This window comes from Balaenoptera acutorostrata, chromosome 16, assembly GCF_949987535.1.
Source record: "Balaenoptera acutorostrata chromosome 16, mBalAcu1.1, whole genome shotgun sequence".
In the NCBI taxonomy this organism is placed as follows: domain Eukaryota; kingdom Metazoa; phylum Chordata; class Mammalia; order Artiodactyla; family Balaenopteridae; genus Balaenoptera; species Balaenoptera acutorostrata.
Window position 1 is genome coordinate 11,934,662 of NC_080079.1, and position 27,470 is coordinate 11,962,131.

Genomic DNA, 27,470 nt, shown 5'->3' on the forward strand with positions numbered 1-27,470 from the left:
CCGAGTGATTCCGAGCGTTGAGCGCGAAGGCCCTGCCGAAAGGTGCGCCACGTGTCCCGAAAGTTAGTGTCTCCGGCCAGCCGGTATGCGGGGCAGAGGTATAGCTCCGCGCTGGAACCTGAGGGGTTTCTACGGAATTCCCCCGAGGTCCGCCCTTGGAGCCTCAAGACCAAGGGCAGAAGGCGCCCAAATTTCGGAGCCCGCGCAGCGCGGCCCGGGAGAGGGCGCCCACCGGCCCCGGCTCGGCTCGCTCAGCCCGCGGACACCGCGGCCCGGGTCCTGGCAACGCCTCGCTGGCTTTCGCGGCCGTGGGAAGGCCCAGCGCCCACGGAGTCGCGGGACGGGCAAGCCCGGGCCCCGGCGCAGGGATCCTGGACCCCGAGGGCAAGGAGGCGAAGGCCGTGGGCCGCACCTGGGTTTTGCAGAACCACGAGGCCTCAGCTTCCCGGTCTCTGGACCAGGAGGTGACCCTCGCCGGCCGCCCGGCAAAAGCGCGCGGAGCCACGAAGCGCAGTGCGCCGAAGGCGCCGCGTCCGTTTCCCAGGGCTGCAGGGAGAGGGCGGGAGGCAGGGATGGACGCTGGAGCTGGGGGCAGGGTAGGGCGGGGCTCGGGCACCTTCTCTGGAGAACCCCGCCGGGCGGCGAAGGGTTCCCAGGACCCGCGAACCGCCTGGGCAGGGTTCCTAAGTCCCGGGCGGCGCGGACTACTTCCGAGAGAGTGCGCTCCGTCCTGGGATCTGGGCCAGGTCCCGGCGTTTGGGAGTCACCCGGCTGCGCCCTGCCTGCCCAGGCACCCCGGCGCGGGGCCGCAGGGCCCCCTCCTGGGCGGGCCGGTAGGGCGCACGGAGCGCGCCACGCGGCGTCTGGCTGGGAGGAGGGCGGCAGGGTGGGGGCCGCACGCTCCGGGGCGGTGCTGAGCGGGCTCCTCCTCCTCGGCCTCCTCCTCCTCGCCTTCCTCCGGCTCAGCCGCCGCGCTGCCCAGCGGATCCTCCTTCCTCCCTGGGGTGCCCGCGGCTATGTTTAACCGCGCCGTGAGCCGGCTGAGCAGGAAGCGGCCGCCGTCAGGTAAGCTCCCGGGACCCCGCGTGCTGGGGATTGGGGCGCCCGCAGGGGCTGCGATGAACCGCCCGGGCAGGCGCTGCCCGCCCAGGGCATCCTTACTAGGCTCGGGCGCGGCTCTGCGATGCCGCACCGAGGGCAGCCCCGGCCGAACGCGCCACTTCTCCCTGCTCCGTCCAGCGCCCCTATGGTTCCAGCCGCGGCGGGAGCGCAGAGCCCCGAGAAGCGCGCTGGGGAGGAAGTTTGTCTGAAAGGAGGAACAACAGCAGTTTTCTTTTTAGTGATGGTCTGGGAGAAAAAGGAGATCCAAAACACCTCCAAAGTTTGGAGGTAGTATGGGCTCTAGATTCCGAAAGCAGAACGTCGCGCGAGTTCCCTCCCTTCGGGAGTCCTCTGCCTCCGCTGCGGGCGTTGGTGCGAATGATTCCCACGCGGCGCCAGGAAAGGCACGCCTGGACCCCGGGCATCCGACAGGGCTGCCAGGCCTTGGCTGCCGGACGCCTTCTGTTCTGCGCCGAGGAGCCGAACTATGGGGCAGAGAAGGAGGGTGAATACCAGGTGAAGGGCGCATCTGCAGTTCGCGCCAGGGAAGAGCCGACAAAGGATACAGTTTGGCTGTCACTCTGGACCAGCCACAATTTGGAACGATTTGATAGGACAAAGAACCCATGGTGAAGATGAAACCATGCCCTTGATTCCAACCATCTTACCCTTTTTGCTCCTAATAGCTGAGCCCCTTTGAGCGCTAATTGTGGGCCCGGGTCTGTGTTCACTCTGTTTTGTGAATTCTCTCTTCACCTTTCGGGCAACCCATTGAGATAGGCATTGTTCTCCCCACTTTACGACGGAGAAGGGAACTGAAGCCAGGAGCTATTAGGTAACGTGCTCCAAGTCACACTTAGGTGATGGAGAATCTTTCAAACCCAGCTCGGCCTGACTCTGGAGTTCAGAGGCTTTTCTGCCGCCTCCCACTCCGAGACGCTTCTGCTAGTACCAAGAGGCTGTACATGTTGGCCCATATCTTTTTTTCACCTAATGTATTTTATGAGGGACACTCTGGTGAAGAGGATGGACTGAAAGTAGGTTGGCTGGGTCCAAATCCCACCTCCACCACTACTAGCTGTGGAGCCTCTCTGTGCAGATAAGGATCTGCAAAACGGGAATAAAATACCCTTCTTTAAACACTAAATCGAAGCTGGTTTCTCATCCATCAAATTTTGCAAATTATTGCATTTAATATTTAGGACAACTCTAATAAAGTAGGACTTCATAGAGTTATAAATTGCTTATATTAGAGTTAGTGTTAGTGATCATGTAAACCTTTCTGTGTTACCTGTGGGTCAAAGGATTCCCCTGTGGGCGTTCATTTTAGCCATTCCTTATTGTTAGATATTCACAGGCCTATGGAGTGGTGGTCAGAGTCTGGACTCTGAAGTTAAACTCCTGGTTCCCACCATGACTCTATCATTCAGCTACCTTTGGCAAGTTACTTTTCCTCTGAGCCAATTGCTAAATTATTGGGAAATTTGGAAGCTGGTTGCTAAACCGTAGGTAGCTTGAAATTGGCTACCAGTGGCCATTTACACTGTGGAAATCAGCAGATGCTAAAAATCAAGTTTTTTTGTTTTTGTTTTTCCCAGGGAGAGCTGGTTTACCAGCACACCTCTGCGTCTGTTTTCCCATCTGTAAAGTGAGTTCCATAGAGCTGTGGAATCAAATACATGAAAGCATATATATGAAGTCCCTAGTACAGTGCGTGGCATTACTGAGTAATAATGGTTAGCTGTTATCTTTTCCGCCTTTTCCTATTATAAATAGAGCTGCTTTGAACATCCCTGCACAGTTCGCTTTTGGGTTGAAGTCTTCCAAATAGAACAAATGAATTATGGGCCATACATGGTTTTGGGGTGCTGTTGCATATGGGCAGGTTGTACCCCAGAAAGACTGGGGGCAGTTTTAGGGACACCAGTGGAGTGTACCTCTTTCAGGGTAACACATTTTAAGGCTGATGAAATGTGGTTAGGTCACTGATAGAAAGATCAGTAGCTAAAAATCATGGATTGGTATTAAATGCCTGACTTCCAAGAGCCTGATTTCTTTAAGATTTTTAGGTTTAATGTCTACCCCCTGATGGGAAAGGACAAATGACCCCCTGCCAGTTTGGTCATCACCACCCAGCAGTGAGAAGGGGGGAATGTGGGCCCCGAGGCAAAGACACTGGGAAGCCAGCCAAGTGGTCCATGGGACCCTGGACTGATTTTTTTTTTTGTGGTAATTTTGAATTATTTTTCTTAAAGTGGCTCTCCAGATTGTGTAAGTTTCTGGCCCCACAAAAACCGGATCCATCCCTGCTGGACCCTGATTTGAGCCTGGCTGCAGTCCTGCCTCCCAGCTCCTTTTACTCCAAACCTTTCTTGCTTTTCTGCAAAATCTTATTGGAGACAATGTCTTTAAACTGAGGTTTGGTGCTCCCAAGGCTTAATTCCAAGTTTCGAAGTGCGATTCAAAGTGCAAATATTCTCCTTCCTGAGCTTTCGCAAAGTGTGTTCACGAACCACAAGGGGGTGGGAGTGGAGGTGGGCTAGACAAAATGCAGCTTTCCAGGCCCCCCCAGACCCCGCCCCCCCTCCCCGTCCCGGATTCAGTCCTGCGGACCCGAGGTGGGAGGGAGAGTTGGCTGCATTTTTGACAGTCGATTCTCACGGCACTGAAGTGTGAGGACCCCTCCAAGGATTCTGTGCACCCACCCTGCCCCCCACAGCGACTTGCACTGTTGATGGTAAATAGGATGCTCTTCGCTTGAAAAGCAAAGCCAGAGCCAGGGCCTTCCACCACCCCCTGCGAGCAGAACACGGGCTGAACCGCCAGGGGAATTCCCCACGCCCCCGCCCTGAGCCTATTATACATTATCCCATTAAACCTCTGGGACCAGTTTCAGATTTATGGCAGGGCTTAAGTTTTTATTTAAAGATGACAGTTGACATAATTTAATGTCTCTGTTGTAACAACCCAGCGGCAGGGCCGGCTTGGCTGCTGGGGGAAATTTTCCCTGCAGAAAATCACTGGGCCGGGCCTTCAGATTCAGGGAGAACGCAGCGGGCACAGAGAAGCGGGGCTGAGCGAGGGGCGTGGTTTATACACGTGTGGTCCGCCCCTCCCCCCCAGCTGAGTCCACGGTGCCGACCTGAACACCACCACGGGCAGCTCGCGGACTGGAGGGTGCCCGGCGCTCGGGGTGCTTTACTTGCCTTCACAGACTTTGTATTTGAACTGATGTCTCCTTTACTCACTGTTAGAAATTGTGGAAACCAGGCAGGTGCCTGGCTGGGCCATTTCCTAGGGCTTTCTGGGTGAACTGAGTCATTTCCCTCCCTGGGGTTGAGTAATCCCCTCGGCCCCCTGCCGCTGGGCTCTGGGAACTTGTTGTTTAAATTGTACTAAATTTACGCTCACCAGTTTCTTCTGCTTCCCCCAGATAGCTCTCCACGGCAGCAGCCCCGGGGGTGGCAGCAGGGGCCCAGGCAGGCGACAGAAGCAGCTCTGCGATAAGAGCTGTCAGGAGGCGCACACTGGAGCCAAACAGTCCCTTGCAGACTTCCGGGGACCAATTTCCCTTCCCAGTAGGTTCCCGTCTCTCGAGGGCCCCGCCGAGTGCCTGTGGGTCGGCTCTGCTGCCCCCGCTCTATGGTGGGCTCAGGGACCCCTCATCTGGCTTGCCTTCTCGCCCAGTCCCCCCGCTGCCCGCCCCGCCCCTGGGTGGCTGGACATTCCCACCTCTGTCCTGTGTCCTCTCCCAAAGCTCCAGGAGGCCCGCTCTTCCAGGCCTCCTGCCTCCCTCTCTGCACCTGAAATGCAGCCTGCCCATCTTGTCTCTCCCCGGACAGCTGCAGAGGCTGCCCATTTCAGAAGGGACAGACCAGGGGACTGAGATCTCTGACCCGAGCCCAGAGCTGCCTGCCTGACCTCACACAGTATCCAGTGTGTCATCTTGTTCGTGTGTATTTAGAGAGTGAGTGTGGAGCGGTGGGCTTTTCTCTTTCCTTCCTTGCCTCCCTGCTTCTCTGCTCCACTTCCTTCCTTCTTTCTTTTCTTTCTTTCTTTCTCCAGTTGGGACATTAAAAACCAACAATACCATCATCAACAGTCTTTATCATCCCACAAATGAAGGATGTTTCAACAGCCCAAATAGTAGGAGAGATATAATGTCATGTAAAGAACTTGTGTAAACTTGTGTAAAGATACACAAGAATCTTCCAGAGGCTGTTGCTTCTAGGGGAGAGGCTCTGGGTCGCTGAAGGACAGGGGTGATAGGAAGACCTGTCCCACTGTGCTCCCTTGTGTAGCTCTTGTCTTTTGTACCCTGTAAATAAATGTAATTATCTACTTAAAAAAGACAACCCAAGACTGTCCCACTCGATCAGCACAGCTCACTTGGTAAATATTTCCTTCTGCTTATTCTCATTCTTTCATGGACCAGTGAAGAAAACGTCATGGCAGTGTGTGGCATTGCAGGCAGATGGCCATCTGGGAATGCCTGGCCTCATCTTCTCAATTAATTTTAATTTCCCTGAGAAAAAGGGCCCGCCTTTTATTTCTTGCATCTTTCCCTGCCCTTCCCTTAACAGCCTCTGCAGCCAGACAGCCTAGGATTGAGTCCCAGCTCATCGACTTCCTCGCTTTCCCCTTTGGAGCAAGTGATTTAACCTTGTTGTGCCTCAGTTTCCTCATCTGTAAAATGGGCCACCGATGGGCCCAACCTCCAAAGGCTGTGAGGTTGAGATGGGATGTAGTCAGTGTTCAGTAAATGCCGTCTCTTTTAACAACCGTCATCCTCCTCTCTGCTTTGTCCCCCGCTCAACCTGACAATCTATCAGAAAACAGCTATCACTATAAATCTATACATGAGTGCCCGGCACTGCAGACCCTGAGGAAGACACAGCTCTTACTCTCAAGAAATACACAGTCTACCCTACTGACACCAGATGGAAGAAGTTACTTATTTGCCCTGAGGTGGGGGCCAGGGGAGAGCAAGGACACATTTCTGCATAAGTCAGGTCCCAGAGGAAGCATGGGGGCTTCTGGAAAGTGAGAAAAAATACGGACAGGGTCTTCACTTTCACCTCCAGAATTGGGCTCCTGGGTAGTTTTTATTTTTTCTGGGCCTTTGCTTAGAAAGTGAGGATTCTAGGGAGGCTACAGATAACAGTCTGGCATTCTTATTTCCTTCCCTCTGGTAGAAAGTGGAAACCGGGGCCATCTGTTGTTTAGTCCACTCGGAAGAGGATGTTGAGGCTTGTTTTTCCTCTGGACCCAAAAGGGTGCTCAGGAGCCCCGCAGCCACCGTCTGTCTCGCACAAAGCGTCTCTGAGAAGGCAGCGGAGTTTTGGGCTGCGGGGGCCTCCCCAGGAAGACCCCAGAGCATGGCACGTAAGGAAGGGTCCCCACCCCTTTGGCTATCAGATATGCCCTCAGCTCACCCATCGCTGGGTGCTGGCGGGCAGAGTAGAGGTAGGGGTGTGTGTGGTGCAGACGCAGGTGCACAGGGGGCCTCTGGAGGGCTCGCCTGAGCAACTAGACTTTTTCTGAGGCCTCAGACCTCGTGGGAAAACTGCCATGAGGCTGTTTCTGAGCCCAGCTGACCTCTCCAGCCTGTTGGCCTGCTCCGGTCTTTGATGCTTGCTATCAGTATGATTATTTCAAAACGTTTTTATTTTTATTTTCTGCTAATGGCAGTTCATGCAAACCTCCCTACCAAGGGAATTGCATGCCTGAAGGGTCATTATTCTCAGAAGCTAGATACTGGAGCTGATAAACACTTAAGTAATATTTAGATAGAGGGTTTCCATGACCCAGTTTCTCTGGAGCCTTACATGGATCACCAGTTGTGAAAACGGATTCTCTGCTTCTAAGTGGGATGACTTTTTTAAAAAATGTAATGTTTGATGTGATATAGGTGATATGAGGTTTTAAATCAGTTCTGTGGGGTGTGTACTTTCCCTGAGTATTTTAAAGGAGTATGGTGTGTGTGTGTGTGGTACCAAACCACGTTAGAATTTAAGGTTCACATTTCTGCCTTTTCCTGGGCTTGAATATTTAGTTTGTTTTCTTTAATGTGCTGTGCGTTTGGGGGGTGCCTTTGACAAACCCTCTGAGGACGTAAGTTGACTCTGCTATTGAGGAAGCTGGATATGAGGAAGCCGGAGATTTTACTAAAATCTTTGACTTGGGGAAATTGTCTACGTAGGATCATTAGCCAGACCTTCCTGAAGACTAATAGCAGGAATTTGTTCTGATGAGTGTTAGAGATGCCTTTTGAGTATGGATTTCCAAGGAATTAATGTCTGGAGAAGGTCTCTGTTAGATATGACATCATAGCATCTATAAATAATGCATCACACAATATGCTGCAAGCAGTCAGCCTCAGCCCTCTGTACCTGGATGCTGTGCCGGCTTTGAAATAACAGCTTTTACCACACAGAACAGCGTAAACGTAAATGGAAAACGTATGCCCGTTGTGTTTATGTGCTGGATGATTCTGGCCCAGTCGTAGGTGGGTTTTTGTCTGCAAGGAATTGAACTCTTAGTTTTTGCAGTCTTCTCACACATAAGTGTTATCATTCTTTTTAAGGCCGTCATGTTCTGGCTTCTGTGAGTGTGAAGATGAGCAAATATCAAAACTAACAATGGCAGGCCAGTGTGGCAGATGGCCTGGGCTCTGGAGGCAGGACGACCTGGGCTTGGACCGTGACTCCCCATTTCTAGCTGGGTGCCCCTTGCGAGTTACTGTGCCTCTGTTTCCTCATCTGTGAAGTGAGGATAATACTAACCACATCTGAGGGTCGTTGTGAGAACAGAATGATTTAACCCATGGAAAAAGCTTGGAATAGTACCCAGCACATTGTGAATAATTCGTTAAGTGTTAATGGTTATTATTAGCCAATGACAGATTCATCTGAAAATGAGTATATTGAAACGTAAGTATCGTGCCTGCAAAAATCTGAAGATCTAAAATGCTTTGAAGGGCCCAGGAGATAAAAAAAAATTATTTTTTTCATTGCAGAAATGTTTTACAGATGATCTAAATGACAACAACAAATGAGCAGAGCTGGACAAAATGAAAACAAACAAATGTCATCACCAACTGCTCCTTACTAGCTTGAGTGATCTTAAAGCTGCTAGAAAGATAGCTTTAACTCTTTTTCCAGCTGTGCATTCCCAACCTACCTTCTTGTGTAATCCATCTAAAATGGAAACTTTTATCAATGAAAAAGGAAAGAAGAGTGTTGGACCTTTGTGTTTCCAAGTGCCGGGAACTGGGAAGGAGTTGGGAAGCTGGGAACTCTTGGTTTTGCTTTATTCTTAAGCTCAGAAGTAAACTTGCTTGCTGTGAAGGTTATTTCTTTCTCCTAGACATCATTGGACTGATTGTAACATTTAAAGTGAACTAAGTTGTCTTAGGAAGCCCTTACTTACATGCATCGGAAAATAGTGGAAGTCTACTTGTACCGACGAGGATCCTGAGAAATGGAAATGCCTCAGGTTAGGGGGCAGTCTCTTAGAGCATTGCCAAATGGAGTGGACCTCTGCCAGTCTCATTGGAGGTTGGGGATAATGACTTGGAAAAGAGAGACATCATTAAGTGAATGGAGTTTGCAAATGTTGCTCTAACTAGAGCAATCAAGCCTTTTAAACCAAAGACCTTAATCAAAATTGAAAGACAATCAGGAAGTCTTGGCAAAATTCAAGTCAGTATTTCTGGAAAAGTGAAAACACATGGCAGTAGAGTTTGAGCAGAAGATTCCTATAGTAAAAGGTCTGCTAGGGCAGAAGGTAAGCAGAAGGGCAAGAAGAAATTTCTCTTTATCCATGACACCAAAGCCAGAAACTAATAACCATGGCTATTCGAGATACTTTCTGTGTCTTGGTATGCTTTCTGGGCCAGCCCTGAAAATTCTGTGCCTTCTGTAACAGTGTCAGCCATAGATGTATTTCATGACTTCGATGGAAGGGAAATGGTAGCCTAGGAGGGAACTGAAAGGAAGGGCCACCCATCTGCAAACTCCTGTGTTCCGAGGCACCCTGGGGTTCCATAGAGGTGGTCCTGGTGGGGACAATTGCCCGCATATTTAAGTCCCAGTACTGGTTCCATCCAGCAGTTCCTTAGCTGGGTCACCTTAACCCTCTGGACCTTTATTTCTCAGTCTGTTAAATAAGGAGACTAGATCAGATGAGTGGGTTTTGAGTTGTAAAACTTTTTGTTCACATGAAAGCCAGCACAGAAACCTAATATGCAAAATGACTAGAGTATGAAATAAAAGAGGGGAGTGAGGGAGCAATTGTCTCATGGTGGGGATGGCTATCTTATCTCTCAGTTAACCAGAAGACCTAGTTAACCAGAGCACTCTATTGGCTAAATGGGAATCCACCAAGTGTATTTATTTGCAAGACAGTGAGGCCATGAAAACCCAAATGTGGTTTGGTTTATTATTGAAAAGAATGTCAAGAGTTTTGGAATCACTACAGGCCAAGGTTGAAAAGTTATAGCCAAAGCAGTTGTCCTGCAATGGCGAGAGAAATTTCTGGCTACCTACGATTTTTCCGGAACAGTGAACTTATGTCTCTAATTTATTTACTTAAGAGAAGATCTGCTAGGGGAGTGGAGTAAACTGTCAAATTGTATTCTTCGGGTAAAGAACAGGGAGTAAATTTGTGAAATGCTTGGCAGAATGAACCCTGTTGCAGAAATTTCTTACGATAATGATCTTTTAATTTGATTTATACTTCGTTGGGAAGAAATGCAGTGTTCAGAAGCTTGCCGTTTTAACATTTGCAAAGAGAGCAGAGAACTAATTTAATATCCACGAACTGAAGGTTCACTTTAGAGAAGTGTCAGGTCCATTTGTGATGTTTGAGTGAGTTTGCCTCTCAAGTAAAGGAATGGATTTGTCCCAAACAACTCTCTTATGTGCTCCATCACCAATGCATATTGCTTCTGCTTTATTTAGCCCAAATCAGCCAGTCAGTGTATAGAACCCAGGTAGTTTTCCCAGATGCTAGGAGACCGAGTCTCAGCTGCTTGAGAAATTAATATGTTTGTTGACCTCCAATAGAATACAATAGATCACAGAAGCTGAGTTACTTCCATGTTCAACATATTCTGATACAACTTTCCTCCAAAAACATTTGAAACCATATGACCGACTGCCTAACTACTTGCAGCAATTAATATTCATAAGACTTTTAAAATTTATCCTTTTAAAATGTTTTGTTTTGCTGATTTCTTAATTTAAAGTTTATTTTCTCCCAGATTCAAACTTTTCTTTAGAGAGACATGTCTCTACTTTGAAAAAAAAAGAGAGCAGTGGAGAAAAGAAGTATTAGCTATAAAAATAGTTCACTTGATAAATCATTTTAAGGAAGCAGAGAGAAGAACTAATATTTTTTGAGGGTTCACTGTGAGCACCTAGGTGCCTGATGTGTTTCCTCCTTTAATCCTTCTGATAACCCCAAGAGATAGGAGGATTATCTTCATTTTACACAGAGTTTTGCCCATGTTCACATAGTTCGAATTGGCAAAACTGGCTTTGGAACCTGGGCCCATCTGAAGTGACATTCCATGGATTTTCCCTTGACTCCAGGAAGGGGCCAAATTCTGTAGATGAGGTGTGTTTGTGTTGTTACTTCCTCCTTCAGGCAAGTAGCCAGAGTGTGTTAGTTGGAGGTCCCCATCCCCTTTCCTTTAGTCAAGAGGCTCTTTTTAGAGGTAAGAATAAGAGAGTGCAGCAGATGTGCAGGTGCAAAGTCACTGATTCATTTAGCCTATGCCCGTCGTAACAGCGTCCCACCGAGACATATTGGAGCCTGAGAGGCACAAGGAAAAATCAGTTATAATGATCCTGTCTTTATTTAAATTTTTGGTATTTTGCTCATTATGGAATTTTTTTGCATTAATTTTGATTTTTCAGAATATTGCATGAAAACCTCATTTACATGATGCCTGAGTTTTTTGGGCACCCCCTTAAATTTTGCACCTCTGGCCAGTGCCTCCCTTTCCCCACCCTAGTCCCGGCCCTGGTACACACTTTAATTTATGTGCCAGGCAATGAGCTACCTGCTGGAGATACATCAAGATGCAGAGGAGCTTTTAGACTGGTGAGAGCCGGTCATGCAGTCACAACACAGCAGGGTAATTATAAGACTGTGCACAGAATGTAATGGGGAAGAGTTGCTGTTGAGTCAAGGTCCCTGGGAGGAGGGCTTGAGGGAGACTTGAAGGCTGCCTGTGGGTCAGCCAGTGGACACGTGGGTGGGGCAAGGATATATGCGGAGTGTTGGGAAATGACAAGTCCCTTCTTAACTGGGAGCCACAGTTTTCCGCATCTGTAAAATGGAGAGAATAGCAGCAGCCCCTTCATAAGGTTGTTGTCAGGACTAGAATGAATTCACTGTGTTAAGCACGGAGAGTAGATTCTGGCATATAGCTTACTATTACATCTTAGCCATAATGGTGATGATGACGATCATAATGCCCGTTGTAAGATGACAGTATCTTTGGGCCACATCCACAGTCTAAACTTTGCTTTGCAGACATCCACGACAGTGATGGGAGTTCCAGCAGCAGCCACCAGAATCCCAAGAGCACAGCCAAATGGGCGGCTTCTCTGGAGAATCTGCTTGAAGACCCGGAAGGCGTGAAAAGATTTAGGGTTTGACTTTTTTCGTTGTTCACCGGGCTTGATGCACATACAAAGCAGTTTAGAAGCCTGTGGGTGGAACACAGGCCAGGTTTTAACACTGTCTGTCCCGACTTGAGAAGCAGAACTTCTCACCTGTCATGACCAAGATGGAAATGCTTTCCTGGGTAGTCATGGACCAGCACGGAGGGGCGTGCACAGACTGTTTCTGGGTTTTTTTTTTTTTTAATTTATTTATTTGGTTGCACCAGGTCTTAGTTGCGGCAGGCGGGCTCCTTAGTTTTAACACATGGGCTCCCTAGTTGTGACATGCGAACTCTTAGTTGTGGCATACATGTGGGATCTATTTCCCTGACCAGGGATTGAACCTGAGCCCCCTGCATTGGGAGCGCAGAGTCCTATCCACTGCGCCAGCAGGAAAGTCCCTCTTTCTGGTTTTTATATAGCTGGATGGGAGGGGGGTGGGGTGATGAGGAAGAGGTACTGTGCTCATTGGCAGAATCTACAAAGAATTTCCAGCTCTGTGACACCTGGGAGGGGGTGGTCTGGGTCTCTCTGGTGTGAAGGTTTGTTCACTTGTATGTTGGGGATTCTCAGGATACATATTAACAGAGTGAAAGAGGCTGGACATCAGCTGACAAAGTGAAGATGAACTCAGAGAGGAGGGCAGGGGGGTGGGGAAGTGTCAGGACTGCCTAGAAATGGCCTGCAGAAACCCCAAGTGTCAGAAGAAGCACAGGTGAATTTCAAGAATGCCTTGTATCTGCCTGAGTCCCACTGACTTCTGTCTTTAAGTCTTGGGTCAGGCCAGGATAAGCCCTCATGCTGTTGGTCTCTGTAGCAGACTCCAAGGAGGCGGTAGCAGGCATTTCTGGACACAGGGCCACCATCTAGAGCACCGTCTAGATCTCGAGGAGAAAACTTTTCCGTGCACAGCAGGATAGCTGGCTGTGCCACTAAGCCCCCAACATCTGCCAAAAGAAAGCACACCTCCAGCTTGAAATAGTTTTCACTGTGGCATTTTTAGACATGCTTAGTATGTTTTCTTTTCTTTTGTTTAAAAAAATGAGCCTGATTTTGGAGGAATGTACTTTGCTTAAACACTGGAAGGAACTAATATATCTTCCACTTTAATTTACTTTTTGGTAATTTATTGTCAGTTGAGAATTGTGAGTAGATTCCTACTTCATTTTTACTCTTCTTCCCAGTGTCAAACCCATTAAGTTCAAATGCATATGAAATTTCAGCTTTAACATTAAACATACACTTTGTTTTCAGGGTGGAGCTTTTACAGGGTGAATGAACACCCTCATTTGTTGAATTTTGACTTAGTTCTTGAAGGGAAATGCATTATTTGTTTTTTAAGTAGAATACTGTTTGATATTTTTTCTTCTTTTCATCCGTAGGAATTTTTAAAAAAGGAATTCAGTGAAGAAAATGTTTTATTTTGGCTAGCATGTGAAGATTTTAAGAAAACACAAGATAAAAAGCAGGTACTTCTACTCTATAATCACATTCTTGGTAATTTTCTTCTCTCCTTATAAAGTTACATTTGCCTTTCCAATAAATTTTGAAATTGCCTAGGGAAATCTGATCCACATTGGATTTTGGGGAAGATTTAAGCTTCAGAATAGCCTATGTTGTATTGATCAAATATTAAAAATTTTTTAAAAAAGTGTGTTAATCTATTTTTTAAAATTAATTAATTAATTTATTTTTGTCTGCGTTGAGTCTTCGTTGCTGCACACGGGCTTTCTCTAGTTGCGGTGAGCAGGGGCTACTCTTCGTTGCGGTGCACGGGCTTCTCACTGCGGTGGCTTCTCTTGTTGCGGAGCACGGGTTCTAGGCGCGCGGGCTTCAGTAGTTCTGGCACTTGGGCTCAGTAGTTGTGGCTCGCGGCCTCTAGAGCTCAGGCTCAGGAGTTGTGGCTCACGGGCTTAGTTGCTCCATGGCATGTGGGATCTTCCCAGGCCAGGGCTCGAACCCGTGTCCCTTAACCACTGCGCCACCAGGGAAGCCTTGTTAATCTATTTTTAAATGGAGCTGTTCAAATGGACAAATGTTTAAAGTAAAAATAATGATTTAAGTCATTGAGAGTTTCTCATCGAGTATGATTTCTTTTTCGTGAATAAGTTGTGTGAATGCTTCCCCCAGAGTTTGACATGTCTGTGTTTTGTACGGACACCGTAAAGCAGATGTGTGGTGATAAAAGCACAACGCGCATTAGATGGATTGTCAGTTATTCAATATATCTTTACGAAACACCTTGTAGTTGGCAGGCATCCCACATAGAAAGTTTCTGACTGTTCTCCTGGGTGGATGTGTGCTCTTTGCAGGAGGTAGCCTTTAGCTCCAATGCCAGCCAGATTTTCTGCCACTGAAGGTTGGGTGTTGGGGAGGTGGCGGAGATTATGGGGAAGGAGGCTGGTGGATTGGGTGTGTTTACGAGGCTCATGCCTGTGTATTTCTAAGAGGCTAGTGGCTAAATGCCTACAGGAGCCGGTAATAATGTGCACGAGTGAGGTTTTTTTTGTATGAGGCTGCAGGGAGTGGTGGGGATTGGGGCCATCAGGGGGTGGCCTGCCCTGCCTCCAGAGGCTGTAGCTGGTTGTTTAGCTGACTTTGGCAGTGAACGCTTTGGGGTCTGTGGCCGTCTGAGCTTTCCCTGCTTTGGGTTCTACCCACCTAGGTCTTCGCTTGCCCACCCTTGCCCCAGAACCCTGAGGGACCTTGCTTCCTAAGGCATCTTCTCCCATCTTTAGTCTGATACTGCCTGTTTTTCCAGAGAAGCTGGACATTTGGATTCTTATGTGAAACCACCCGATTTTATAAATGATGGAACTAATTTTTTAAAAATGTAAAACCTTGCCTGCCAAACAAAACATATCCATGGGCAGATGTGGCTTGTGGGCTGCCAGTTTTTAAGCCTCTGGCTCCAAAAGCTGGAATCCATGAGGCCAAAAGCCATTATGCGTTTGCAGAAAATGTCTCTCATTGGTTTATTCAAAGGCTTTTCCACCTCAGACACCCTTTCCCCAAGATGGAGCAGTGTGACCTTCGCTCTATCACCTTCCCCTCTGCAAGGATGGATTCCAAGATCCCTTGAGCTGAATTCCCTAGGTCAGCCCAGAAAGCCATCCCGGGCATGATGCTGGGCATTTGCTTCCTTCCTGCTTCTTCACCCTGGATGACTTTATCTGAGCCCTTTGGGTTGGTGAATGGTCTCAGGTGTTGGCTGTGCCCCTTCAGGCAGGGATGCCCATCGCAATCCTTTGCCCCCAGCACCCAGCACAGGGCCCAGGGACAACTGTCAATAAATGCTGGCCTGGGCAGTGGATTCACCCGGCCTCACCCTAAAACCCTAGCTCAGAGTCAAGCAGGCAGACAGATGTCCATTTCTCTGCCTTAATTTGCGTGTTGGAGGTTAGAGGGGCTGACAGGCCAGCCAGCCACCCCTGCAGTGTACAGCCCAGGCAGCTGAGGTCCCCACGCGGCTGCGCTGGGACTTGAACCTGCCCCCTGAGCCGCCCAATCGTTTTCCCTGCACGTGATGCTGACGTGGCCCTCAATTCAGTTGAGTTTGCCAGATCTTTGCAGCGCGCCTGCTCGGGGCCAGGCCTTGTGAAAAGCATGGGTGACACACAGGGACAAGACAGATGAGACTCTTTAGGGAACAGGCCTCTAGAGGGGAAGCTGCTTGTTCAACAAGCCTTTGCAAATGTGACGAGAACAGAAATGGGAAGTGCAGGATCCGTGGGAGCACAGGCAGTGGGTGTCGGGAAGGTTCCTGGGGAAGTGACTCTTAAGCTGACATCTAAGTGGAGTTTGGAGATGGGGGGAGTGTTCCTGGAAGAGGGGACAGCCTGTGGGGAGGAAGGCCTGGAGGCAAGAGCTGAAGGAAGACCAGTAGGCGGGAGGCTTGTGCTTGAGGGGGTAGGCTGGGTCTGCTGTGTCTGAGACTGGGGCCACAGCTGGAGAACCGGGGTGTCAAGGTGAACACTGAAAAGCCACGGGGTTGGATTGCAGTGGCCCGTCCACATCCTACAGCCAGAGCTTCCAGAATCTGGCAGCCCCTCTCTGCTCCCCCAGCCCTGACACCTAGCATGTGACTCCTTGAAGGTTTGTGTCCTGAGGCCTGGATGTTGCTTCTGGGCAATGACTGCTGCCTTGCCGCCAGCTGCCTGAGGATGCAGACAGAGCTGGGAAGGGGAGGAGCACGTGTGAGGCCTGCGGGGTCCACACCTTGGTCTGGGCCATCACACTCAGCGTCGTGACAGTTCCCACCCTTCCAGATGCTGGTCTGTGGTCTGGGAGGTTAAGCTGCGGCTCGCCTACAGCCGTCCGGCTCGGTGCAGACAGAGCCGGGATGCAGCCCACATCTCCGCTCCAGACCATGTAGTGGGTCTGGCTGCAGGGGAAGTAGAACCAGAAGTAAGTTCTGTTTCACTGATTTTAAGAAGCAGAGAGGACATAGCACAGGGAGAAGTCAGCCCCACTGCATTTCACAATCAGACTTATTACGCTGATCCAGCATGAAGTTTGTGGACCATTAATCTCTACAGTGAACTACGGCAGTTGTGGGATTGATGCAAGTCTCACTTTTGCATCTATTTAAATAAGACCTGTGCTGGTTGGTTTTTTTTTTTTTTCCATCTTTTTACTATAATTATCCAGCCAGATCTCTGGTACCTTGTATAATTTATTTATCTTCTGTACAATTTGCTTTTCCCTCTATCATGCGGGCTCTATAAGGTTTGTGATCTTTGTCTGTCTTCTCTCCCACTGGGACTGTGTGCCTAGGACAGTGCCGGGCTCGCTGTTTCCTTCCCAGTCTCCACTCAGGTCAGCTGACACCTGAGGATCTGTCGTGGGTAGGGTCCCGCCCTCCCGCTCACCTTGAGCTGCAGTTGCAGCCTTAGGGGTGGACTTGAGAGAGGAGGGTGCTATCCTTTCTGTTGGGGCTTGCATTCTCAGAAGCTCCAAACAGTGGACTGCTGCTGTGTCTTTGCTGCCTTCCCTGGTCTGTGCTTCGCCCCCTGGCAGACAGGAAAGCAGCCCTTTAGTTTGGGAGGGTCTCAACGCTCTGTGTTTATGGTGGGGATGCTGGGGCTTTAGGCAGTTGGGAGGGTGATGTCTCCCACCCTCCCTCCCTGGGGTCATAATTGCCAGGTGTTCATATTCCACAGTCAGCTTTAAAGCAGTTCTCTCCCTTTGCTATTTCTTTATGGTTTAACATTTTTCTATGAAGAGCCTCTTCCCCATGAATTAGCATGTGAGATCCATCTATCTTTTAACATAAAGCAACATTTATGTCTTATAAAACCTCAGAAAAAGCTCCAAGAAGGTGTTCATTTTTTGGCTATCCCTGAATTCATTCATTCATCAGCACATGCATATTAGGCCCGTTTACTATGAAACAAGGATTGCGATGGATACAGCAGCTCGTACAGATTTGTAAAAACCAACCCAGTGCGGGTGGGGAAGTGGTGGGGTGGTACAAGATGTCTAATAATCATAACTCTGAGAGCAACTTGCACTGATATTTAAATATAATAGTACCATGCATTTTTATAGTGTTTTAGAGTTAACAGTTATGGGGGGAGGGGTCTATGGTATTTATTAATTTTATTGTATTTATTTAACACTAAAACTTGATCCAGGGTTTTAGAGTGTTTGATGTTCTTATTTAAAGTAATAGTAAAGGTTTTCCTGAAAGGCTAAAACACCATATTCTTTATTTAAAAAAAAAAAAACAACTACTTAAAAATCCAAAAGTGATGAGTGCTCCTTATACGAAAGTCATTCAGTTCACAAGCAGATGGAGTAAGAAGGGTTCATTCCCTCAGCACCCTCCAGATTTCACTGTCTCTGGTTTGGGCTGTGTCTTTCTGACCTTTGATGTGCACTTGGCCAGGTCCAGCCGGGACCGGATAGAAACTCAGCTGCTCACGGGGTGGGCTGGGGTCTGACGTGGGCCTGCCCGGCATCTCCACTCCTTCCTGGCTCACTGTGTAACTTTCCGACGTCCTCTACTGTCTTCTTAATGTAACCAAGGTTTCACTTACTTTACATCCCTGTCTACTGCATTTTCCTTATTAAAACTTTATTGTTTACTGTTTGCTGCTGAGCCAAAGAGGATGCTACGATTACATTTTTTTCTTCTTGGACCATTTTTTGCTTTTCTTATTTTTATAGTCTCGGATAGCCCTTTAAAATGCTTCTCGATACGGTGTTACACAGGTCTCTCAGATCATCTCTGCAGTCCAAGTTGCCCTGGGGACTCCTCCCGGGGCCCCCTGACTACCCCACCCACTGGGGCGCCCCCAGGTCTTCCTTTGCCACCAGTGGCCATTCCCGCTGTCCCTCCCCTGCCTCCTGGACCCCGATCCTCGTCTGTCTGGAGCCACTCCCTCATTTTGGGAGAGCATGACCAGCAATAGCTTCCTGCGAAAGGGCACATGGCAGGTAGACCTTTAAAGATCATGTTGAGTGAAAATGGTATTTTTTCCTCTTCTCCTGCTTCATGGATAATCTGATGGAGCATTGAATTGAATTCTAGGTTAAAACTCACTCAGAATTTTGAAGACACTGTCCCATTATCTTCCATTTTTGTTAAGAATCAGTATGTTACATGTAAGCTGTTTTGTTTTCTTTGCTTTTTCATCACCAGTATTCTAAAACTGTACAGTCAGAGGCTTAGAGGGGGGTGAGGTTCATTCATCGTGTGGGGCATTTTGTGGAACCTTTTAATCTGGAAATTTGTAGTTCTGGGAGATGTTCTTATATTGGTATTTTTATCATCATTATTTTTTAGTAACTTCTTTCCATCCGTTTTCTCTAGTTTCTTTCCCAGTGATGGTCCTCCTCTCCTGGACTGAGCCCTTAATTTTATCTTTTTTACCCTCCTAGTTTTTCATCTTTGTGGCTTTTGGCTCCTACTTTTTCTTTTGGAGATTTCAACTTTATCTTTAAATCTTCCTATGGAATTTTTCTACTTTTGTTTTCTATAGACTGGGGCCCTCTAGTCTCTTCCTGGTGGCCACAAGCCAAATGTGTTTATATTTTATTTTATTTTGTATTTTATTTTTAAAATTATTTTATTTATTTATTTTTGGCTGTGTTGGGTCTTCGTTGCTGTGCACAGGCTTTCTCTAGTTGTGGCAAGCAGGGGCTGCTCTTCGTTGCAGTGCACGTGCTTCTCACCGTGGTGGCTTCTCTTGTTGCTGAACACGGGCTCTAGAGTGCAGGCTCAGTAGTTGTGGCACACGGGCTTAGCTGCTCCGCGGCACGTGGGATCTTCCCAGACGGGCTCGAACCCGTGTCCCCTGCATTGGCAGGTGGATTCTTAACCAGTGTGCCACCAGGGAAGTCCCCCGATGTGTTTGTAAACTAAACATACCTCCAATCAGCTGGGTTGGGAGAAATTTGCTGGGCGTCTGTGTGCGGAATTTCACTTAACCCTTGTGTTCAGTTTGGCATCTCTTCCTTGCCCTCCTTCGTGTCTCTGTCTGCAGCTTCCCTGAGTCAATTTCTTTAGAGAAGAAAACTCCAGGCTCTCGGGGTTGGGGGGTGGATAACTGCTCAGAGCTGGGGGTCGGGACCTGGGGCTCTAACGGCTTCTTTCTGCTGCCCTCTTCATCCCTCCTGCCTGGGTTCCCAGATGCCCCTGAGTTCCTGCCATTTTGGGACATTTCTTTGCATCCCCAGCCCTGCCGCCTCCCCTCACCAACCTTGCCAGCGCCTAGGTTTCTCCTTGCTGCTCTCTGCAGAGTCATTCGCTGTCCCTCCAACTGCTTTCCATTTCCTGAGCCTGTTCTCAGAAATATTCTCAAATCGTTTACTTGAATTTTCTTTGCCTCATTCTCTTTCTGAAGCTGATATTAATAAAGGTAGTGGCTTGATCCTTTAATTTCCTTATGTGTCCTGTCCCGTTGTCCATCTCTGGCAGAGTGATGGGGACAGAGGGGAATGGGCTGGCAAGACGAGCAGGACTCAGTGACAGGCAGGGTGCGGGGTGAGAGAGGCATTGGGGGATCACTGTTCCCGGCTTCCTGGAGTAGAGACGGCAGGACGCCCTGCCAGGAGGGGACCGCTTCTTTCCTTGGTGTTAGGTGTGAGGTGTCTGTGGGACATCCAAGCCCACATTACTAGAAATCAGTTGGCTACATGGTCAGTAGCTTTGGGGAGAGGGATGGGCTGAAATCTTGGGAGAGCATGTGGCTAGGAAAGCGTTCAGCCTAGGGCAGAACTTGGGAAACCCCAGAATTTATGGGGGTGAGGGGGACAGAGGGACAGGAGCTGGCAAAGGAGACAGAAGCACGGAGGTGCTGGGGAATCCTGAGAGGGCAGCGGCGCTGAGCAGGGCCAGGGGCCAGAGAGCAGTCCAGGAGAAGGACGTCAGTGAGCTGGTGGGAGGCCGAGCTGGCAGGGTGGGCAGAAGCCAGGGGCCGGGGAGCAGGTGGGAGGGAGAAAGTGGAGACACAAAATGCACATTTTTTTCTTTTGAGATGTTTCAGTAAGAAGTCACTAACTATAGGGGGATGTGGGATAAAAGGTTTTGTTTTATTTTCCCAATGGAAAAATTGAAAGCACGCTTATTGGATGAGGGAGAGGAGCCAGAACGTACAGCGGAACGCTCGTCGGAGCGTGGGCTGCCGATGCCTTTGCCCTTGTTCTGGGTCGATTTTTGTCCCTGGGGCTGATACTAAAGTGAATTTGCTTCTAAACGTGCACTTCCTGGGCGCAGCGTTGGAGTGCTGGCTTCTGCTGGGCATCGCTGAGGCTGATGCACTGCCAGGCGGGGAGGAAGGTCCCGGGCTTGGGGGGTGTCTGGGAGGCAGACCTGGGTGCACACGCTCCCACGGGCAGTCCTCAGGTTGATGCCGGGAGTCATCACACGGGCCCAGGGGGGATCCTTTTCCAGCACCGTCTGGGGCAGGGTTGGGCGCTGGGCACGGCTGCTGTCCACGGTGGGGCAGCTGCTCTGGTACAGTCTGTAGAGTCTGGTAGGAGAGCGGCCGACCATCCTTCCAGGTCACACCAAGGGTCCCAGACCCAGGCGGCCTCACCAGTGGGGGATGTTCTCACCCTGTCCCGACAGGAGCTGCAATAGGGTTAACCAAGCTCTGGAAAATATACCAAAATAACTCAAGAGACCCGGTTCTTCTTTTTTGCTACGTGTTCTTGGCGTGGACACCAGGCCTTCCCATGACCGGCCTGCGGTTGGCAGTCTCAGGGTTTCCCTTCTCAGTCACGCTTCCTAGCCCAGCCAGATAAGCTCTGCCCACGAAGCCGTCACTCTGAGTGATCGGTCAGAAATGAGGGTGGCCCTGGCCTGGGCGCCTCGGGGGCCTGCACTCTTCCCAGAGACTCGGGGTGTTGGGGACCTGCAGGGGTTGCTGAGAGGCCCGAGGCTGATACACCTACAGGCCCCGCCTCCCCGGAACCTGCTTCCTGCCCTCCCTCCCGCCCCCTCCCGCCCGCCCCAGTCTAAGCCTCAAGCTACTCATACTTCTTCTTTTCAGAACCACCCAAGGCAGCCTGCATCCATCTGGAAAACTGTGTGTGTGCATGTGTGTGTGTGTGTGTGTGTGTGTGTGTGCAGGGGGGAGGGAAGGAGGAGGGGAGGCCTAAAGTGATTTCTGCTTCCAGGGCCTCACATGGAGCTTGCTAATCTGACTGGCTGAAAGTCTACTTTCATGAAGTATTGTTAAAACAGGAAGTGGTTTTCCAAAAACGTTCCTTCCTGACAGATGGGGGTGGTGGGAGGGAAGCTCATGGCTTCCTGGAGGGAGTGGGTCTTCAAGAGGCGGGTGGCCCCAAAGTGCTGCCCCATCCGGGTCTCCACAGCGGTCTCCAGGCCTGTCCCCTGGAGTAGCCATATTAAGGCCCCCCTTCCTGCCCGTCTTGCCAAGGCTTTCTTTCTGGGGGGATGGCAGGTGGTCAGGCCTCCGTCTCGTGAGGTCGTTATTCAACTAATCCCGGTACCTAAAGGAGTTAAAGGACTGCTTTTCGCCTTCTTTCAAGCACCTGCTATTGAAGCCTTCTGGTGGTTTCCATGAGGCCAAAGGGTTTCAGAGCCTGGGGTTTCCCAAGCCAAGCTCTGCAGCACGTGTGAGGCCCCAGGTGGGCTCTCTGGAGAGAATGGCGGTTTCTAGGCAGACCCCGAAAAGCCTCCTTGCGTCCCCCCGCGAATCATAGCTCCATGGCTCCACGTCAGAGGCATTTGTTGTCTGGCTTCCTCTGTAGGGTGAGCTAATACTGAGGCTCTAATGTTTGGAGAAAACCCCCATATTTGCCACCTGTGAGGTGCCAGCACAGGAAGTCAGAGAACATAGAATCCTCAGGGGACGCCCTGCGGGACCCCAGCACAGAGGCCTGCTGTGTTTAAGAGCACTCGCCGTGAGAGCATTCCTGTACCAGCCGCTGCTGGGTTTTGGTGCAACCTAAGTGCAGATGTGCACACCTTTTCGAACCCCGCTGACAAGCCCTCCCAGGGCAGTGCCTCCTTAGGGTTGATGCCTTCCGGCCCGACGGCACTTGGGCAGGCAGCAAGTGTTCTCTCTCTTGCTAATTCTCATACCTCCTTCCCTGAAAACAACCCCCAGCCCTGGAAGGCTGACAGTGCATCACCTGCTGGGGGGATAATGTAACGCGCAGGCGTGGAACTGAGCAGAAATGCCAGGCTTTGGAATCAGATGGTCCTATGTCTCCCTGTAGGCTCCCTGGATAAGCCACGTCACTTCTCCTGGCCTCTGTGTCCTCATCAGGGATGTGACACTAACAGGAAAAATGGCACTTTATGGGCGCCCAAGGGATTAAGGAAATGGGACCATAGTTGTAAAACACCTAGCATGTGTCTGGCACATAGTAGGGGCTTGATCACTGGTTGGGATATGTGTTCATGGTTTAACTTGATCTTTTTGTATTGTGGTAAAATAGACACAACATACATCTTACCATGCTGACCATTTTTTAGGGCTCTCATGTTTACCATTTTAGCCATTTTAAAGTGTACAGTTCAGTGGCATTACATACATTCACAGTGTTATACAGCTATCACCACTATCCAGTTCCAGAACTTTTTCATCACCCCAAACAGAGACCCCTTACCCATTAAGCAGCCATTCCCCCTTTCCCCCTCCCCCAGCCGACCACTCATGTCTCTGTCTCTATGGAGTTGCCTCTTCTGAATATTTCATAGAAACAGAATCATGTAACGAGTGGCCTTTCGTGTCTGGCTTCCTTCACTGAGCATAATGCTTTCGGGGTTCATCCATGTTGTAGAATGTGTCGGTACTTTATTCCTTTTTATTGCTGAATAATGTTCCCATGAGGCCTTGGTTTGGAGCATTCACGGGATGGCTGTGAATGCTACTGAATGTCCCTCACTCTGGGCTGGGATTCTTTCCGACATCATTTCGGGATGGATAGTGTAGCGGTTTTGAGACAGGACATGGGGCCTCCAGATGCGTGGAAGAGGGGGGGAAGGGGCCAGGCCGACCATGAGCCCCCCGCCCCCCGCCCTCCCGTCCAGCTCAGCTCTGGAACGACAGACAGAGCCCCCAGGGCTCTTACAGCAGCGCTCCCTCTGGGCTCAGGCCGGGAAGGGCTGTGCTCGCCGATAACAGGCTCTCCGTGTCTCCCCCAGATGCAGGAAAAGGCGAAGGAGATCTACATGACCTTCCTGTCCAGCAAGGCCTCTTCACAAGTCAACGTCGAGGGCCAGTCCCGGCTCAGTGAGACGATACTGGAGGAACCGCACCCACTGATGTTCCAGAAGCTCCAGGACCAGGTAACCTGACTTCCCTACATGCACCTTGATTTGAAAACGGGCATTTTTTTCCCAGCCTGGAAGAATTCAGTTAAAACCAAATGTTCGACACCCTAGAAGCCGTCCCACCCGACTGGGCAGGCTGTGGCATGTGAAGGGGCCGTGGTTGGTGAAAGAGCAGGCTGGCCTGCCAGGCCCAGGATTTGACCCATTGGAGCCGCCCTCCGGCCTCGTTACTCTTGGTCTACACGTATTTTTACCGAGCAGGGTTATTTGTCTTCTCAACCAGATGAGAAGGGAGGCTGGAGCTATTTGAGGAACCCACACTGAGGAAGCAACGAGTGGTAACCGCTGAAGGTAGGAGCAGCCAGAAAAATCTAGAAAAGCAAAAGCACATGGACTGGGAGTGGCGGGGAGCCTGGGGCTTTTGTGCAAACATCGCCTCCTACTTCAGCTGGCCCCGTAGTCCACTTTGCCAACGTAGTCCACTTAAAGCAGGAAAAGTTAGGTTTAAAAAAATGGACCTAGAAGGGGTAAACTTTAGGGTTCTGGCAAATTTTCGTATGAGGAATGCCAGCAGTAAAATAGGCAAGAGGGGTGAAACTGCATTGCAGAGATTTTTTTAGGCATGAATTTGCAGATGTGACTGTTCACAGCATGCTCTGTTCTTATGAAACATTGTATGCACACATGTGAACCATGGAACACTAACAGATTTCAAACTTCTGCTGGCCCTGTTGTTATTGGGGAAGCAAAGGCCTTACTTGGCACACAAGTGGAGACCAGCTCTTAGCTTAATTCAGCACTCCTCCAACATGAGCGAGCCTAGAGCCACCTGTTGTTAAAACAGAAGCTGGGCCCCAGCCCCAGAGTTAACCCCTGGACTTGATGGTTCCCAGGTGGGTTGAGACTTTGCCGTCCTAACAAGTTCCCAGGTGATGCTCATGCTGCAGGTCCTGGGACTACACTTTGAAAACCACTGGTCCACGGCATCAGTTGGCATTTTTTTGATCACCTGGAGTGCACACAGAGCCCAGAGCCATGTCCCAGCATGCAGAAGGCCTCATTTACTCAGCATCAGATAGAAAACAAATAGACAGGTAGAAAATAAAAATATTAGCTTGAGAATGTTTTCCAGTTGATACAGTGGCAAGTGCAAATTCCACATGAATTCTAAGTCAAATTTGAGTGTTGAAGGGACTCCAGTTAGCATGGGAGACTTGCTGAGGGCTTCCTGGAGGTGGTGATGTTGAGCCAATGGGAGGGATGCCATGGACATGGATTTGTGGAGGGAAAAGAATGCATGGTTAAAGGCAGTTCTTGTGTCTGTAGCCACATGGGGGTATCTGCCCCACCCGGACCTCAGAATCTTTTACAAACTTCCTAGGGTACTCTGAAATGCAGCCAGGACTGAGAACCTGCACTGAAGCCCCTGTGTTCTAGGTATTCTCAATAAGAACAATATCTACCCTCCAGGGGTGCCCTTCTGTGCCCCCTTGGCATATATTATCTCATTTAATCTCCGGTGAGTAGTAGTATTCCCATTTTGATGGTGAGAAAAGCAAGGTTCAGGGAGACTAAGTGGTTTGTTAGCACAAAGTCCCATAGGTACAGGGCATGCTGGAGGCCAATGCACCTGCCTTCAAAGACTGTACTCCGCACACACTCACAGCCTGTGCAGCTGTCCCAGCCTCGCGGGCAGCCCCTCATGGCTCCTGAAAGCCGCATGAGACCGGTTGGAGCAGAGGGGTTGCCACGTGACTACAGTCCTTTTCTGGGATCGCAGAAGGCAAGGTAGCCGCAAGGAACGAGGTGGGCTGCTGTCTCTCCACGCGGTGGGACAGCTCTCCCGTCCCACCAGCTCTCCTTGTGTTAGGCCTGCGACACATCTCACAATGGAGCTAGGCCTCTGTGACCAGGGCACCCCTGTTGGATTCAGACTGTGGGAGGTTTAGCTGGTGCAGAAAGGAGGAAATACAAGGGACCAAGGACAATTTTTTTAAGTGACAAAATATTTTTAAAATAACTTTTATAGACCTAACTAGAAAAATCATACATGCTCAACAAAGGAAACTTGGGAAACCAAAAGATAAAGATAAAAACAATTCATAATTTTATGCCTGGAGATAACATTTAATGTCTAGACTTTCCATCATTTTTTTTTCTATAAATATGCATGTGCACACATATCTAACAAATGTGGCACAATGCAGTTCAAACTACTTACTGTAAAGAAAGTACTTTCATACCCTGTTGTTAGAAGTCATTTATTTGAGGGGAGACAGAGGTACTATCTTCCTCGGGCATAATTGGGTGGAAAGAAGGTATTTGGAATCTGAGCTGAGTCCACAGTGGGTCCCTGCGAAGGCCTTTGGGTTCTGTTTCACTTCAGAAACCTCTGCCTCTTGGGGCCTTGCTGGCAGCTGTCAAAATGTATGCTCAGCAGAGTCCATGGGTCTCTGCTCCCCAAAGGCCCTCACAAGAGCCCTGCTGTCCTAAGTGAAGGAGAGTGGAGCTGAGGGGAGCATGTTTGGAACCACAAGATTTCACGTAACTTAAAAACCTCCTCAGCGGCTTTGGCTTCGTTGAGCACCACTTGGCTTTATCGCCGAGCTGTCTGAGCAGGCTGCTTTCAGCACCGGCTCACCAGGAAAACTCCAGGGGCCTCAGCCCCTTCCCACGGCAGGCAGTGACCCCGAGCCCCTGAGGCTGCTGAGAGGGCAGCGTGGACTTTGGGACACAGCTGGAGCCTAGAAGGATAGGAAGATCTTCCCTGAGCATCAGATGAGATGACCTGACATCCACGAATCTCATTTAAAGGAGAGCTTCTCAGGTCTTCATTCAGGTCCTGTTGATTCTTGGTTTACACACAGTTCTAACAGGTTCTGGTTTTTCAGTTCACAGCCCGTTTGAAGTGCTGGTAGAGGCTGTGGAGTGAGGGGCAGCAAGAAGTGATGGCTGACAACCAGGGAGGAAGCAGAAAAATGATACTAAACACAAAACCACAGCACAGTGATTGGGAACCACTGAGCGTGGGGAATCTCACAGCCCCACACAGCGCACTGGGGGCATCCCTGTGCTACAGGATGGTGATGCAGTTAGTGATCCTAATGACCCCAGATTATAAAGCAAAACTTAAATTGTGGTCAGCGTGTTCACTGAAGAATGTGTTAGGCGTTTTAATAAGAATTCCATCATAAATGATATCTTTTTTAAAAAATTGTTTATTTGTTTATTTATTTATTTGGCTGCGCTGGGTCTTAGTTGAGGCACGTGGGATCTGCATTGCAGCATGCGGGATCTTTAGTTGTGGCCTGAGGGATCTAGTTCCCTGACCAGGGATCGAACCCAGGCCCCCTGCATTGGGAGCGTGGAGTCTTAAAGCTGGACCACCAGGGAAGTCCCCATAAATGATATCTTAAGAGAAGCTTGGGGGCTTAAAACTTTATTACCTGGAAAATTCATAATTAGAGAGACTGTTCTCTGATTTAATCCTGCTCTGCCAACGTGGCCCAGTTGTGTGCCCGGCACGTGCAGGTAAAGCCAGGAGAGGTGAGGGTAGTACTGGGGGCATCTCCCTGGAACTTTAGCCTACAGTCAAAGGCTGCTGTTGGACAATTTTAAGTTGTGGGAAGCAGGAAGGAGGAGGTGATCTTACAAAGAGCTGATTTCTTCAATGAATTGCACTTCACTGCAGTGGCTTTTTGTCTTAAAAACTCCCCTGGGAGGTCTAGTTCAGTTCTGGTTGGTTTGCTGGTGTGTGAACTTGTTTTTTCTTTCATTCCTTTATGCTATAAATATTGATGCAGGGCCTCCTATGTACCAGGGACTGTGCTAGGAACTGTGTGTGCAGTGAGGAAATCAGCACCTGTCCACCCAAGAGGATAGACAGAGATAAATGCTCAGAAAGGGGTACAACAGATGACGGGCTAAGAGTGACCGAG

At 49.4% G+C, this 27,470-nt stretch overlaps 1 protein-coding gene across 1 annotated transcript in view; it reads left to right on the plus strand.

Moving 5' to 3' along the window:
* Positions 1-870: 870 nt before the first annotated feature.
* The window catches only part of RGS10 (regulator of G protein signaling 10), a 37,088-nt gene continuing 10,488 nt past the window's right edge, over positions 871-27,470 (plus strand). The window contains exons 1-4 of the mRNA XM_007173181.3: positions 871-1,065; positions 11,647-11,765; positions 13,160-13,246; positions 23,404-23,547. Of these exons, the coding sequence (XP_007173243.1) occupies positions 1,017-1,065; positions 11,647-11,765; positions 13,160-13,246; positions 23,404-23,547 (399 nt within the window). The 5' untranslated portion in view covers positions 871-1,016. The remainder of the gene's footprint in view (positions 1,066-11,646; positions 11,766-13,159; positions 13,247-23,403; positions 23,548-27,470) is intronic.